We start from the raw sequence: 17548 nt of genomic DNA, 5'->3' as shown, positions 1-17548 counted from the left end.
TAAATGTGGATGACTGTGATGTTGAAAGGTCTGCCTTGGATTTGTATTGAAATCATTCTATCATTTTTGAGATTGTATCCCAGTACAGCTTTACCCACTCTTTTGTTGACTATCAAGGCTACTCTATTTCGTCTACGAGATTCTTGCCCACAATAGTAGAAATGATAATTGTCTGAATTATATTCAGATGTTTATTCCCGTTCATTTTAGTACACTGGCACCCAGGATGTCAATATGTATTCTTGCCATCTCCTGTTTGACCACATCCAGCTTCCCAAGGTTCATAGATCTCACATTCCATGTTCCTATGTAGTATTTTTCTTTGTAGCATCGGACTTTCCTTTCACTTCCAGGCACATCTGCAGCTGAGCCTCCTTTTGGCTTTGGCCCAACTACTTCATTAGCTCTGGAGATACTTGTATTTTTCCTCTGCTCTTCCTCTGTAGCATGTTGGACACCTTCCGATCTGAGGCATTCATCTTCCAGTGTCATATCTTTTAGCTGTTTGTTTGTTTCTGTCCATGGCAAAGATACTGGAGTGACTTGCCAGTTCCTGCTCCAGGTGGGTTGCGTTTAGTCAGAACTCTCCACTATGACCTGTCCATCTTGGGTGTCCCTGCATGGCATAGCCCATAGCTTCTCTGAATTACTCAAGCCCCCTCACCACGACAAGGCAGCAATCCGTGAAGAGGTAGCTATACATCCAAATATTCTCAAATAAAAAGACAAAGGTGAAAACTGGAAGAACGTTTATGGAACTTCAAAGTTCCCACTTCAATCCAGTATTTTATGGTGCCAGCAGATAGTTGATCATTTCCCCTTATAACCAATCAGGGTAGTAATCATTCTACTCACACAAACAGTGTTAAAAAAACAAAACACAGGGGAAAAAATCACAATACTGGCTTAGAAAGAATCATATTTTGTCATTTGGACGTTATTCTTGCTCTAAAATTTGTTGTGACAGGAAAAACTCCATGTCAGGTACATAAATGGTGCATCACTAGCATGTGCACACATTCAAAGGAATGATAATTTAAAACTACTTGATAACAGATTATTTGTTTTGCAGGTTGGTAGATCTAATCCATGTTTATATTGGTGTAATAACAACAAAAGTAATAGATTCAAAAAGCAGAAACACAGAAATGGTATCACCCTAGCTTCATAAAGCATTGAAAGACAATTAAAAGTACAATCTTCTACACAGAAGCCACCAATTAGCACTAACATAAAATTCCCAGCATACATAATGGGTTGGTGCTGCTGCTGTTGTTTTACCCTGTGTCTTGGCCATGACGTATGTAGCAACTGCCTGCCCTTGTATCCACTGCCAGAAATACACACTAGTGGAGTGCATCCTGCACATGGAGTATGAGCCTTTTAAATGTTACATCTGGCACATAGTAGAAAATGCCAAAGAATAGTACCTTTCATCAGCCATGGAAGGGGAGCAGCAATGCTTGAAACCACTGTGACCAATCTCAAGAATCATCTCCTGAGACATTTTCTGTATTAGCAACGATAAGATTTTAAACAGCTAACAATGACCTTTTCACATCGAGCATCGAAGGAACAAAGTAACTGCAGAAATGAAGGTAAGGATGGCAGCATATACAGTATATGGGAGGAGGTAGCAGTCAGACCCCACTCACCAAAATGGCAAATGTTGTAAATGGCAGTAGGTCTTTGGGTGGATAGTATTTCTTAGGATGATTATTCTTAAAAAGCTGGAAAATACCTGTTTCATCACTGAACAATTTGGCAATAAGCATGGGGATGTTCTCACCATGCTCTTCTGATACCTTTTTTAGCCAATAAACCATTTTTTCTTCAATATATTTTTCTTTCCTATATAGCTGGCACATCCCAGCCTTTTTTCACTCATCAATCACATTTCTCTCTCGATATCTCCAGTTTAGTCTGAACAGCTCACTAAACTGTCACTAAGACATTTGTAAGCTCCTCAGTTGAGTACCACTGACATTCTGAAAAATGAGACGAGAAAACTTTTCTCTAATCATATGGCTGTACCAATTTCTATCTTCTGTGTCAGTCTGGAGCAGAAATGTAAAAGCCATTACAGCAAAGCAAGTGGCAACTTGCTTACCTGCCTGTCCATCTGTCTACCTGCCCAATCATTTCTGCTAACTACCATGTGAGCATCTGCCATCTGTGCAATCCCTTTGGATGCAGTTGTTTTGTACCTGGGTATTTTGAGCTGCTAGAGCAGCTATTTTGAGCAGCTACCAGGAAACCAGTGTAAACAAGTTTTGGAGAGGATTCTGAACATGTGTTACATTTCTTCAAATGACCACATTAACTTCAAATGATTTCATTAACTGAAATCTCTCAAGTCTTCAGGTGGCACTTGGTAACAATCCTGCTGGATTGCTGTCCATCAGTTGCCAATACAGTACTGACCCAGAGGGGGCAATGATCTGACCAGCTTCCTATCTTTTATGTGTTGTGTAATGGTTTAAAATGGAATAATAGATTTTTAGCTTTTAATGAAGGACTATCTGTAACATACAGTATAACCACAAGCTTCCCCCCCCCTCTCTCTCTCTCACACACACACAGAAGTCCACTATACCCAAAGGCTTCCCTAGGATCAAAGGGGATCCTGAGGGCATCTAGGATCCTTGCAGAATGGGGAGAGGAGATTTTTTTAAAATTAAGAAGATGGCCACAGTTGATGATGTCATCAAGTGTGCACAGTATAGTTTTACATCTATGAATTTCAGCCAGAGGGTCAGAAAACCCTACTGATTGGTAAATGCTTCCACTTCACTTGGAGGCAATTCTCATTTTCCCCTTGGCTTCCTACACCACAGCAGGATCTTTTTACCAAGAGCCCTTGACTAGCAATACAAAATGTTAATAGGAATTGGGCTACCATTGAGAAGACTGGGTAAATAAGCCTACTCCCTGTTATATTCTGTAAATAAAACATTTCCATTCAAACTAGTATCTTCACCAAGAACTACCAGTGCAGAGAAGCAGAGAATCCATAATGTAAAAAAGGCCAAGATTCTGGAGAATTATCAGAAGCTTTGATTCTAATAATATAAGACACTATTTAGTTGCAAACCAATTTCTTTACTAGTTCCAGCAAGCAAATTACATGCATATTATTGTTCAAGAAATAACATGAATTACAAAGTGAGACGTGGCTTTTCTCCCATTAGCTCTTTTCTTAGGAGTGCCACTGTTTGTCCCTTCAGTTAAAAAAAATCAGCCAATGCTATTGTTTTCTTCAGACTTGTTTTGTGATAAAGGGAGGGGGTGCAGTGAAACACAAAGACAACAACATCCTATCCATTGTGAACAGGCAAGGCATGTTGAGGCTTTAAAGAACATCTGTGTTTCTAATTAAAATGGTCTGCACATTTAATTTCTCCCTTTGGAACATGGTAGATTAGGCGTAAATAAGGTCCTTATGGCACTTTGAACTGCCTCTCCTTAAAACCTCATGGTCAATTTCTGTTTTAAAATAACACAACAGCACTGATTTCGTGTGTGTTTCCCTATAAAAAACTGAAAGAAAACAATGCAATCCTCCTCCTCCTCCTCCTCCTCCTCCAATTATTAAGTCTCTCCTGAAATACAAACTGGATGATTATGAGAAATTTAATTTTAAGAGAAAGTATTTAAGAACCCCCGCTTCTTGGATGCACACCTTAACATACTAAAGGGATTTGAGTATATCAGCGAAACTGAGAGCAATGCTGTCAGGAGGCCAGACTCCATTATGAGCCTGAACTCCTAGCAGTCACCCAAGGCAGAAGGATCACAGCTAAGACACCAGACTAAGATACATTCACACTCTTCAAGTCAGGTCCTGGGCAGCAGAAGCAGCTGAAGATGACACTGGCAGAGAAGACAATTTTGGTGACACTCAAGTTAATTTTTGTTAGTACTGCACAGTAGGTGGCAATGGCAATCTCTTGCTGAATTTTCCTTGCAATGAAAATCAGATGATGAAACAGTCCCAAATGAACAAGAGACAGTGCTGGAAAATGAGACTCCCAGGTTGGAAAGCATTCAATCAATTACTGAGGAAAAGCAAGTGACAAGTACAAATAGTTCTGTCACTAATGATGCAACTAGACCAAAGCCAAAAGGATGTCTAATTGCTGATGTGCAGAACAGTTATAGGAAAATCTGATGCTGCACAACACATAGATTTGGAATATGGAATGCAAGAAGCACGAATCAAGGTAAATTGAAAACTGTAAAGCAAGAAATTGAATGTATAAATAATGCAGTGCTTAGTGTCAGTCTATGGAAGTAGACGAGAACAAGATATTTTCAGTCAGACAACTGCAAAGTATTCTGCTCTGGAAATTACAAATCCAGAAAAAATGGAGTAACTCTTCAGGCAGGCCTTCCCCCCCCCTTCCATTTCTTAGTTTTTATGTCTTACCATCTTGGACTTTGCCTATCTCTATGTTGTTGATATTGCTGTTTTAATTTCTGTTATATACTCGGACTGTAAGCCACCCAGAGTAGATTCACTGAATCTAGATGGGCAAAAGCAGGAAAAAATAAATAAATACATAAATATGGAGGCAAGATTAACACAGGCAGGTATGACCAACTAATATCAATCAGACTCGATGAAAAACCTATCAATATAACCATAATTCAAGTCTATCTGTATATAGAAAGCCAGAATCGATTCAGATGAAAGAGGCATGAACATTGGTGGGAAGAAACATCAATAATTTAAGGTAGGCAGATGATACCAGCTTGCTGGCAGAAAGCAGCAATGATTTGAAATAACTTTTAAGGAAAGTGAAAAAAGAAAATGCAGAAACAAGACTGCAGCTGAACTTTAAGAAGACAAAAATCAGGACTACAGAAGTACAAAACTTTAATGTTTACAATGAAGAAACTGAAACTGTTAAAGACTTTGTATACTTTCGTTCAGTCATCATTCCAGATGGAGACTGCAGCCATGAAATCAGAAGAAGACTAGGCCTAAGAAGGGCAGCAATTGATGATTTTGAACAGATCATCAAGTGTAAGGAGACCAAGATCATCGGTAATCTTGTATTTCTGATTCTATCAGAAATAACATTTAAGAAAGCTGACAGGGAAAAAAAATGATTTCTTTGAATTATGGTACTGGAGGAAAGTTTTGTGGATATCCTGGACTGCCAGAAAGATGGATCCTAGAGCAAATCAAGATTGAACTATCTCTGGAGGCAAAAATGATGAAACTGAGGCTGACTTATTTTGGGTACATCATGAGAAGGCAAAATTCCCTTTGGAATTGTCTTTGGAAAAGACAATAAAGCTGGGAAATGTTGACGGCAGCAGAGAAAGAGGAAGACCAAATATGAGATGAAGTGACTTCCTAAAAAAACCCCACAGACCTCCGTTTTCAAGGGTTGAGCAGGGTTGTTGAGGACGTGTTGGTGATCTCTCATTCATAAGGCTGCCATAAGTCAGAAGTGACAGCACATAAGGAGCAATACATTATTGCTTTCTCAGTAAGCACAACAGGAGGCAAGAGAACAGGAAGCACCCTGATCAAACATAATTTTGCTTTGGGCTGATCCAGAGAATGGGACATCTAAAATGAGCCAGACAATGTGTCTCTAACATGGCTTGATCAGAAGTAGAAATAGCTTTGGTCATTAAAAGCCTAAAAATTTGAGGCAAGAATTTTACAACTTTCCAAACAGAGTGCTTGTTTAGAGGGATTTTTTTTTTTTTTTGCCTAGATTAGCACTGTTAGCAAAAGAAAAGACCTCTGAGAACATATTTGTGTTTATGGTAGTCTGAGGTTAATGAACCATCCTTCTACCTGTTGTCCAGCTAACATGATTCCAATGGACTTTTGACTAATCCTCTCTTTACTTTGTTTGAGTGGTAGGATCTGTTTATTTCATGTGGATCTATATGCGTTTAAATAGCAAAATGTACTTGATCCCCACTGCCTACCCCATGGGCTCTACTTATAACATGCCTGATTTGCTTTCTCTGTATGGTTCATTTTTTAAAATGCTTTTCAGTGCCTTTGTCCTTTAGTGAAATATACTGACCACGACATTTGGTCTTTTCTGAAAACATTAGTCACTTTTGGCACTCTGACCATACTAGAAGGAAAAATGTTGGGGAGAAAAAGGAAAGGACAAGGTGGTGTGACACTTTCCAGACTTAAAAATGCCACAAAATCTGTAGAACATTGTTAAAATGAGTTTTTTTTTTTACTCACAAATCATTCATTGAAACATATTTATTAGTCTTTAAGATGCCGCAACATTTGTCTTTTTCTCCCTCCCTCCCCTTCTTTTTCATATTTGGTCAACATTTGGCCTTTTGCTGCCTTATTCAATGCAGCAGTATATCAGGGCTCTAGCATGGTGCCTCCAACAAGGGGATCTAGTTCCCTCTTTAGGGCCTATCATATCTCTTAGTTGCACACACATCCAACTGGCTTTGATTTTCCAATGCAAGCCAATGGGAGGCTGGCAATCCAAATTTCCAAATCAGTTTAGATCAGTGGCAGCAATCAAAGTGGATGGGGCCCAAATGGATTCATCCCAAACTGAAATTCATCCTGAAGCCTTGAACTGCCATTGCAACTCATAAGCCTAATGTCGGCCACAGCAACTATGACAATGTGAAACATTTGCATTCTGCATTAATGCAGGGACTACCCACTCAGATGAAATCATGATTCTGCAAAATATTCAGAGTATGTGTAAATGTTCCTGTTCCACAAAATACGACAAACTTGCTTCAGAAAAATTCAAATATAAAACAACAACAACGTGTTTTCACATTACTTACCAGATATTTCCTCTAGGCACTGTTTGGCAGTCTTACTATATGCCAAATCCATTTTTGTAGGACTGGTGCAGGAGTCAACATGTGGGAGAGAGGAGGTACTATCATTTTCTGAATGCGTTCTGAAATTAATCAAAGAGACTGACTGTAATATCGGTAAAATCATAGCAGTGGTAACTGCTAACCCAATGGATAATGGAATAGTATTTATTTCCTTTTCATCAAAAGTCAGATTCCCTACCACCTCCATCTAAACCAGTGGTCCTCAACCTTGGGCCTCCAGATGTTCTTGGACTTCAACTCCCAGAAATCCTGGCCAGCAGAAGTGGTGGTGAAAGCTGGGAGTTGTAGTCCAAGAACATCTGGAGGCCCAAGGTTGGGGACCACTGATCTAAACAGCTATCCATATGAAACAAAAGAGGAAAATTTACCACGAATAAATACTTTTTTTGTATACAGCCAGACAAGTTGCCAAGGGCTACATTTCTCTGAAAAGATGGGAAATGAGTGGGGATGGAATGAGCAAATCAAGTAAGTACACTGGTTCAGAAGGTTGAAGGTGTAGCTGAACTGTTGCTTTGATGTCTCTGCTATAGAGTCAAACAGGAAAGTAGCAAAAACATGTTGGTGGCAAAGGATGGCATTGAAATTGGACCTATAGGGCAAGAAAGGATTGATAAGAATTGGTAGACCATTGTCACCTAAGCAAAACTACACACAAATTTTATCAGCTTTGGAATACATTGTTCAAAACATTTTAAAGAACAAACGTGGTCTTCAAGCCTTGAAACTATTTCTGTGGTAAGACTTAAATTCTTATTCTATTTTTTTGGGGGGGGGGAGGGCTTTGTACCATTGATATGTTCAGATTTACATTTAAATAAACACCTGTAGGATTGCACTGTAAATTACAATATACCGTAGGTTTTAGGAAATGTTGCATTTAATCAGCATCGGAATAAAATGGCCCAATCAACAGAACGGCAATTGAATTTAACTTCAGTTTATGTCAATGGAAATTTAGTTAGTCATCACAATCAATCTGTACAGTGGACCTTCGACTTACAGACGGCTCGACTTACAGACTTTTCAAGTTACAGACTTCTCTGGCCGCAAAATTTAGATTCGACTTGCAGCCGGAGAATCGTCTTAGAGACAAAAAAAAAAAAAAAAAACCAAAATGGAACAAAAATAGAATAAAAACTGCCAGTTATGGGATTAATCGGTTTTCAATGCATTGTAGGTCAATGGAGATTCGACCTACAGACTTTTTGACTTGCAGCCACTGTTCCAATACGGATTAATTCCATAAGTAGAGGATCCACTGTACATAGAACAGACTGTTCGCTTTGAATATACAGTGGTGCCTCGCATAGCGACGATAATCGGTGCAGCAAAAATCACTGTGAAGCAATTTCTTCGCTATGCGATATTAAAAAGCCCATAAGAATGCATTGAAACCCCTTCAATGCATTCCTATGGGCTTCAGACTCACCTTTAAGCGAAAATCCTCCATACGGTGCCCATTTTCGCTGCCCGGTAAGCGAGGAATCCGTCCCAGAAAACAGCGGCCAGCCATTTTTTTTACCCGGTCGCCATTTTGGAACCGCCGATCAGCTGTTAAAAAACCATCGCTTTGCGATGATCGGTAAGCGAAACAGGGTACCGATCATCGCAAAGCGATTTTTCCCCATAGGGAACATGGCAAAGCGATCACAAAAAGTTAATCGCTATGCGAGTTCATCGTTAAATGGGGCGCCCGTTAAGCGAGGCACCACTGTATACAAATACAGAATTTAAACAATTATTTAAAAATCATAACATCATTCTTAGTTGCTAGAAATGTATTCATTTCTTGAGTTTTAACATCACTGTAGAATTGCACATTTTAAAAATGACACTTTCTAATTCACACAGAATCACTTTTGCTATAAGGAATATACATTTTCTGCTCTGATTCATTTAGGTGAAGGTAAAAGACCATAGTCATAATGCTACTGGGATTTATGCAAGTGTAAGTGTAATTGCATTAATCTCAGCAGCAAATTACCAGTAACTAATGAGTTGCTGCTTTCATTCCTGATTGCGTGCCAGCTACGTGACTAAACATGTGACTAGTACTCTAAAACTACAACTCATTAATTAGTGGCAATTTGCTGCCATTATTTACACAATTAAATTTAAACTGGGATAAATTCCCAATAAGATTGTGGCCCACGATACTACAGTTCTGTGATAAACCACAAACTGCTTTCCTTATTCTTTGGAAGCTATTTCTAACACTGAATGATATACCACTTGTGCTGATATTTAAATTATTTCTGCCCCTCACCCAAATTCAAGTATCTGGTTCATTCTATCTCTCTTTTGTATATGTATATCTGTGTAGGAATATGCATAGATATATGCATATGATATATTGAGCTCTGCATGAGTACATCTCTGACTCTTTGTTGTTAAAACAGAGGACACCTTGGAATGCTTTTCTAAAGCCATGTCTACTACAAAATAATAACCTGTCAGTTCTTTTGCTATGTTTACTATATCCAAGCTGCTTATCTAATGGGTTTGTTCAAAAGCATGCTGCAATGGATGAGGCAGCACATCTCTGGGTGGAATGCATGATCCAGATAATACTTTAAAAACGTTTAAAAGACATCATAAACAGAAACTGACATACGGCAAAACATACTGTGCATGAGTTTTATTTGTAAGTTCCTAAGAAGTAGTGAAGGCAAAAAAAAATATATCCTATTATGTTTGACTCTGGCATCTGCCACTATTGCTCTAGAGCAGGAATATAGCAGATTTGACCCAATGTCAGAGTAAAAGCTTTGTTTCTGATGTAATATGGAGATGCCAATTCTACCTCCCAACTCAGAATGCTTCATACTGGAGAGCCTGTAATGAAGTGGTTCCCAGCTTTGGGTAACCCAGATGTTCTTGCACTGAAACCCTCAGAAATCCTGGCCAGCATAGATGGTGGTGAAGGCTTCTGAGAATTGCAGTCCACAAACACTTGGGTTACCCAAGGCTGAAAATCATATCTTGATCCCTCTGTGGGTACATTTTAGCAGGGAAGAAATTAAGGATAAGGAGCATCCTTTATCCTCTTGGCGTGTGTATGTGCTTTCATACACACGACTGTAACCTGGGGGCGGGATTCATGCTAACTTCCAGGACTTGAGTAACTGCATGAAGTGAATGTTGTTGGAGGCTTTGGATGATGTGAGAACTTGCCTAGCCCTCTCATGCCACACCAAGGATTTAACAAATACTTACATCCTTTCTTCCACAATTAAAAATGGTGTATCAACACATCAAGGTACCCCTTCGAAATAATGGACAACCTTTGTAGTATTTTTTTTATTCCACCATGAAAATAAAAAAGGACCACAACCCAGTTGTGTGTGTGTGCTTTTAAGTTTAGTGATGGTTAAGTACAGGGAATGGTGTTGTGTTGCTCTGAAAACGCATGTAGCCTCTAGACTCTTTTTGAGGCTCCTAGCCATCACCCACCATATGTTTGTCTGAAAAAAAGGGTTAATTGCAACTCCTAAAAGTATACAGAAATGGCATTTCACCTTTTAAATAGATCAGAATCCCACTTTGCATCTGAATGCTGACTTCTCAACCTTTGGCCATGACTATCAACACAACATGAAAGAAATACAGGCAAATCAGGATTGTATAAGACACATAACAAACCTTAAAAGGTAGTGTGTGAAACATAGTTTCCAGTCCGTGGCTCCCTTCAAATGTGCCAGGGACCCCCAGCGGGCTATATGTCCCCCACTGAGAATGGCTACTGTAAATTATACTGGTTTCAAACCAATCAGATAGCAATTGGAGATGCGGCTGTGCACAAATAGTTTACTGAAGTTCCACACCCTATTTGTGGACAGAGAAACTGGAGGAACAATTTGTCCTAATTTCTCACTTCCATGAGGGGAAGGAGGATTTCTCCAACAACTTCTCAGAGGTGATGCTCCCCAGTTCCACCACTACTTTGTTCTTTGCTCCCAACAGATTTTCTTTTCTTCCCTGACATTGTAGGTCTGAGCAACGACTGTCTTGAGAGCCAGCATACCATTTTGCTTCCTCCACAATGCCCCCTATATACTGCTATTCTAAGGTATTGTGGAGGCGGCAAGAGGAGCATGTGTGCGTAAAGACACACACGCACACATGCACACACACACAAACCAGAGAAAGGTTGGAACTAATTCTGCACAGTGACCATCTGTTTGTAGGAAGTAAGAGAAAGAAAAATCTCAAAACATGTATTACGGGGGGCGGGGAAAACCATGAGGAGTTTGGATTAGCATATGTTCTCAAGGTTTAGCAGTTTTTCCAGGCCATCTAAATGCTACATTTAGAGGGGTTACCACACAAGCATTTAGTGTCCACTGCTGATTTTAGCAGCATCTATCACAGTATCCTGTCGAAGAAACTTTTTGAGTTGGATGTTCTGCTTTGCAGTGGCTCCTACGTGGGTGTTCAAATAGCAGAAAGTGATAATTAGGGGAAGTCTTGGCTTCAAATCTACCTCCAGGATTCAAATCTACCTCTTTAATTAGGGAATTATGGGGCATTAGGTGCCATAAACTGAGGCACCTTGTTTAGGACCACACTAAACATGATTCAGGTTATCTGTAATAAGATCTTAAAATAGTGTAAAAATCTCAATAGCAGCTGTCCAGGGGTGCAAATTTCTACAGGATTCTAGCATTAGGAAAGAAAGTAATCATTTCTCCCTCTGTCATTTCCCCCCCCCCCATTTAAAATTTCACTTTCCCTCTTATTGCAACAGAGCAATGCACAATTTTGTACAAAGGAGCCCTGACATGTACCTATTTTACACCCAATGTCCACTTCTGCTTTTGATTTTGAAGGATTGGGAATTACATCCAGTTGAATGCTTAATCCCCAGCCCTTGATTTTTTGCTTAAAGAAATTCAGCATGAGAAAAGCAGGAAGCTTAGAAGGCTCAAAAATTGTTGTGGGAGGAGCTGTCTTTTTCTTTTTGCCCATCCCTGTCTTAGAAACATGGATTTTTCAGAGATTCAATACAATCCATACAGACTCAGGTGAAGGACACATTGTTAGGAAGGAAAAGGTTCATTGGCTAGTTGTGAGGGTCTGTATCTCACTGCGATCTCATAAGAGATTTATTTATTTATTACATTTAGAGCCCGCCCATCTAGTCATATCTGGGCCGGTAACAACATATCATGTAACAATTTAACAATTTAAAATATAAATGCAAAATATAAATATAAATGCAAACTCTTGTGTTTCTTACATGTATTTCTTTTAAAACTAACTTATTACAGCCAAATTAAAATGCTTATTTCTCCAACTGACTGAATGCCATTGATCTCAGTTATTATAGGAGGATAACCTATCTTCCTGGTCCAAGTTCACAGTATCTTCAATTAATCCCTATCATTTAAATAGTTACCCTTGCTAAATGAGGCTGCACTAGTTCAGAGCAGAAAAAAACTGCCACTGTACTTTACTGTTGGACTATTATTCCGTATCAATAACCTTGCCCACAAATACTAAAGATTTGCTTTAGCTATTATCTGACATTCCAAAAGCCATGCCATTAATATGCTTTATAGATCTTGAGAGGCTTCACAGCTTTAGCTCTCTTGAATGGATTTTAACGATTATTTGATTTAAAGCATAATCACAAGAATGGCCATGCAGAATATTTTTTTTAAAAATGAACACTTGAATCAAACTTTCAGATAGCAAACTTAGAGACTGACAAGAAAAATTTCTTTTTGTACCTTTAAAAAAATTAAAATAAGTTTCCTGCATAGTATAGGTCAAAACTGACACATAGTTAAGATGTACACATCAAAATGTTTAATATTTATTTTGTGTTGGATTCTTTCAGGGCTGCCTCTTTTTTTTTTTTTTTTTTTGCATAGGAGTCCTTAAAGCCCTTAAAATACCATTTAAAACTATTCCAAAAAGCTAAGACATGGCACCAGAGAAGCAATCAACTCCAAAAGCAGGCAACAGTTCATAAAAAAGAAAAATCATTATCAGGCCTATGCAGACACCAGCTTATATTACTATATTCAAAACAATATTATGAGTTCCCTGCTACCAACACGGTATAACAGATACTTGGGCAGCACAACTGAAACAAGGCAAGAAAGCAGACAACCAGCTGGGCCATGGCTGCCTGACACAGAAAGAAAACCACTCACCAAAGAAACCAACAACAATACAAGAACAAGTGAGAAATGCCCCAAGCACAACAATCACCCACGCAACCCAATGGCACACTGACAGTCGCAAAGTTCAGCCCATGGTCCACATTCCCTCACAGAAGCAAACAAACAAGTCCCCTAACCCAGGGGTCCCCAACCTTGGGCCTCCATATGTTCTTGGACTTCAACTCCCAGAAATCCTGGCCAGCAGAGGTGGTGGTGAAGGCTTCTGGGAGTTGTGGTCCAAGAACATCTGGAGGCCCAAGGTTGGGGACCACTGCCCTAACCCCCATCAAAATATACAAAGTAAACAATTTTTAAAAAAATCAGTAAAACAGGGAAAGCACCTCACTATATGCAGTGGGGAAAAAATGCCAAAATGAAAAACCACATACATAGCTCCTTCTCCCCCAAACCAAGAAAATCAAGCAAATAAAGGCTAAATCAATCAATCAATCAATCAATCAATCAATCAATCAATCAATCAATCAATCAATCAATCAATCAATCAATGTCCCCTTCCAAAGATACTAGTATATGAGGAAATTTCTCTCCCTTCATTATTTGATGCCTTTCCTTATCTTTTTTATTCAACAGGCAGTCAAGCAGGGAACAGCAAAAATAATCCAAGAAAGGAAAGGACCTGCCCAAGCAAGGAAGCAGGCAGGCAGCAAAACCGAACCAAAATGGGGCATTAGAAGTGCAACACACAGTAAGACTGTCCACAAGGAACAACAGAAACAAAAAGTGTGCTCTCCTTTGGTTGCTGTGGGTTTTTTGGGCTCTTTGGCCGTGTTCTGAAGGTTGTTCTTCCTAACGTTTCACCATTCTCTGTGGCCGGCATCTTCAGAGGACGGGGTAGCACTCTGTGCTCTGGTGCAGTTTGTTTGGGAGTTGTGTATTTATAGCTGCTGGATTAGCTTGGTCCTTTTCAGGAGATGGCTGATTATGGTGATCAGTGTGTTTTTGTGACAACCTTCAGAACACAGCCAAAGAGCCCGAAAAACCCACAGCAACCATTAGATCCCGGCCGTGAAAGCCTTTGCAAATACATTGGGCTCTCCTTTGTTTTTCAGCCCCTTTCATACACTGAGTGCGCCTCCCCCTCCCCTTCCTGTACTTTCTGATTGGCTGCTGCCCTCACAACATTATTGGAAGAAAAAAATCATGTAATTTGACAAAGGGTGTAAGAAAGGTTATGTGAAGGAAGGACTACAAAAGAAACATGAAACTTTAATGTATCCCTTTTGTAAACACAAATTATGAATGGTTAAGAGCCTCTTTTTTGGCAAACAATGGAAGAGCATGAAACACAAAAACTAAAGCCTCTTTTCTATTTTGGATCTTCTGCTTAAACACAAAAGGCTCATCTCTAATTACACAGCACACTACTTGCACTATCCTACTAGGAAAAAAACATCCACTGAAATCTGGCTAAAGCACTTAAAACTATTTTTATTGGGAATCTAAATAAAAGTTTTGACAAGCAGTGTTTGGCATCTTGCCAATTTAATTTTACAACAATGAACGCGAAGTGGCATAATTTGTTAATTTACTGTATATTTGCGCCTCTGATTTGCCATGTTAATGGGAAACAGCTTGCAGTAAGTTTATCCTTATCAATCCTGTATTTCAGGATTATAGCTGCAGGTCTCTTGGAGAAAAAGTGGGATGAAGATTAACTCAATGAATGAATAAAATTAGCTAATCACATGTCTATAAGGCTAATTGAGGGACTGTATCACATGAGCCTCATTGGCTTTTGAGATCATCTGTGGAGGCCCTTCTCTCATAGACTTGTTTGGTGAAACACAAATATAAGGGGGGAAGTAGGGAAGAAGTGGAGGACGGAGTGTGGTACGGCCTTTAGGCTGGCTTCTGCACCCACTAAGCCAGCAAAGGACAGTACTGGGAGCATTGTATATAATCAATAGGAATTAATTAATAACAATAAGAAGGTACATCTTGGACAGGGGGGTTTGCATCAGCATATATATATATGCCAATGCAAACCCCCCATCCAAGATGGTGACCGACCACTGTCGCAGTTGCAATTAGCTCTCCAAAGCAGGGCACTGTGCTCCTTCTCTGACTGTCAAAAAGAAAGATGCTGAAGGTAGGAGGAGTCCTAGCTTAAATACTCTCCCCCCTCTATTTTCTCAGCTCTCATGGCGAGATCTCTCAGTCTTGCGTTATCTCGGGATTAGGATAATGGCGGCCCGCGCTGCTGAAGAGCTCATCAGCAGACCAGGCATATGGTTTGGCTGCGTAATAACTCAGAAAGTTTTTCAAAAATGCAAATTTGTGGTTACTAAGCGGCTACTGGCAACTTATTTCCCAGATTAACCTATGTCATAGAGGTTTTCTAAAAAGGATAACTCATAACCTTGTATAAACTATACTGAATTCCCTAGAGGCAGAGCAGGATGAAACTGTGATGAAAGAGAACAAGCACATATGTTACATATTCTAAGAGATAACACTTGGTATGCGGGCAGTCTCTCTCTTCTGCCTTGCACACTCTCTCTACTCCCCTGTTATTTTCTTGTCCCAATAAATTGCTGCCAACTACTTCAAAACTTGTGACCCGTGATTACTGCATAGCTGCATTCAGCACAGAATTTAAATTTTAAATTCTTGCTGACAAAGTCAGTTCCTCCTTTTGAATGAACACTATGATAATTGGGAGCTGGCTTTTTTTTTTTTTTTTTTTTAAGCTTGAAATAGATTTCAGCCTTTTGAGTTTAGGTTCATGCAGGCTCCAGCTTTAACTTTCATTTGATGAATATTGAAGGCACAGAAAGATAAACAATGCAGGAAGATGATAATATATTTCTGTCTGCAGGTTTGGTTTGTTATTGCAGCATGGGAAAGCAATGCTATTAATTTCAATGAGTAATTTTTTATTATTATTATTTCTGAGTCCACTTTGTTATAGCCACCTTTTCCATAAAATTTTTACTTTTTAAACAGTCCACACAAAATTTCTGATTTAAATATATGGCACTAAATGTAATCTGCCACAAAATATACATTTCAGAAATAATTTTCTCTGAATGTACACATTTCTAACCTACCTACCTATCTACCACTCCATTCATATTGTGGTTACACTTGGGAATGAGATGAATGTTAAGAGTTTATATCAAGATAGGAATAAGTTTTTTTGAGGCAGGTCTGATGGTATATAGACTATTTGAAAATAATATTTCTAATCTTCTATTTGTTTAATTGTCAAAAGACAATAAAAACCTCAATGAGCTTAGACATATTGATATCCAGGAACATACTCAGATTATTGACATGAGGATAAATCAGAGGACAAACCAGAGTTTTACTGACCAATATCAAGATTCTATACAAGAGTGTAGAGGAGACCTGGATCCAGAAGAAAAGCTATTAAATTCCTATACAGCTCTGCCCTCTAAATCACAAAAAGGAAATACTAGATCGTCTCTCATTACTACGAGAAACTCTCCTTCATTACTGGAACACAGACAAGAAAGTAACATCTCAGATACGGGACACCAAGATAATTAGAAACCAGGAACATCTGCATAATCAGAAAATTGAGACACTGGGCATTTCTTGTTAAAATAACAATATGTCTGGATTACATAATTCTCCGACTAAATAATACATTTTATGGCCCCTTCAAAAACACCAATGGCAAGTCAGGAATGGCTACAAAGAAGATATTTACACCCTGATGAGGAGGGGCAATATGCTCCTCCATTGTCCATTCAAACTGTATCTGCTGAAATTGAACACATTGACCCTACGAAGCAATCTGGGTCTGTTTTCCTTAATAAGGGTAAGGAGCTAGACCTAATCACCAAAATAGATTGATCAATCCGACTTCGAGATCCCTTAATAGTGGGATTCCGCCCATTGACACCCTGCAGCGCTTTGACAAAGGAAAATAAAGTTATTCCTGGGGAACATCATAAACTGAAAATCACTTCCTGGAATATAGCAGAGTGGACTTCTAAGCAATATAGTACTGGAGTGCTAAATTATCTAAGAGCCCATGATGTAATCTTTCTACAGGAGACATGGGCCACTGAGAAAATCCATTTAAATGGATTTTCAGTAAATGATATGCCAGCTGAATCTACCAAGAGAAAGGGCAGACCTAAGGTTGGCCTGGCAATCTTGATATCTACAACTCTTCAAATATCCATCAAGTGGGCTCCCTCCTGTGGTAGAATAGCAGTGGCTGGTCTTATTGACATTGGTGCTAAGTCCTTGTTGTTGATCAATGTCTATATCCCTCCTTTTCCCTCTCAGAATGCCACCAAACAGGCCTGGGAAGAATTGGAAAATTATATAGCAGACCTCAAATCTAAATTTCCCAGAGCCCAACCAATCATCATGGGAGATTTTAATGCAAGACTAGGGCCAAATAATAATGCCCTTTTTTCTTCACCCTGAAAGTCAGATTTTTGCCCCCAGCTATGATAGAATTTCTAAAGATGTTAAGGTAAACTATGGAGGCATCTGTCTGACCCAAA

General features: G+C 39.1%; 1 protein-coding gene across 10 annotated transcripts in view; it reads right to left on the bottom strand.

Moving 5' to 3' along the window:
• NAV3 (neuron navigator 3) overlaps positions 1-17548 on the bottom strand; it is a 630491-nt gene that overhangs the window by 144988 nt on the left and 467955 nt on the right. For all 10 annotated transcript variants that reach the window (XM_073000344.2, XM_073000345.2, XM_020804110.3 and 7 more), the window contains one exon: positions 6808-6926. In XM_073000344.2, coding sequence (XP_072856445.2) covers positions 6808-6926 — 119 coding nt within the window. The remainder of the gene's footprint in view (positions 1-6807; positions 6927-17548) is intronic.

The sequence above is a fragment of the Pogona vitticeps genome, chromosome 5, assembly GCF_051106095.1.
Source record: "Pogona vitticeps strain Pit_001003342236 chromosome 5, PviZW2.1, whole genome shotgun sequence".
Classification (NCBI taxonomy): domain Eukaryota; kingdom Metazoa; phylum Chordata; class Lepidosauria; order Squamata; family Agamidae; genus Pogona; species Pogona vitticeps.
Note: the sequence above shows the minus strand (reverse complement) of the source record. Positions and strands in the feature narration are given on the sequence as shown.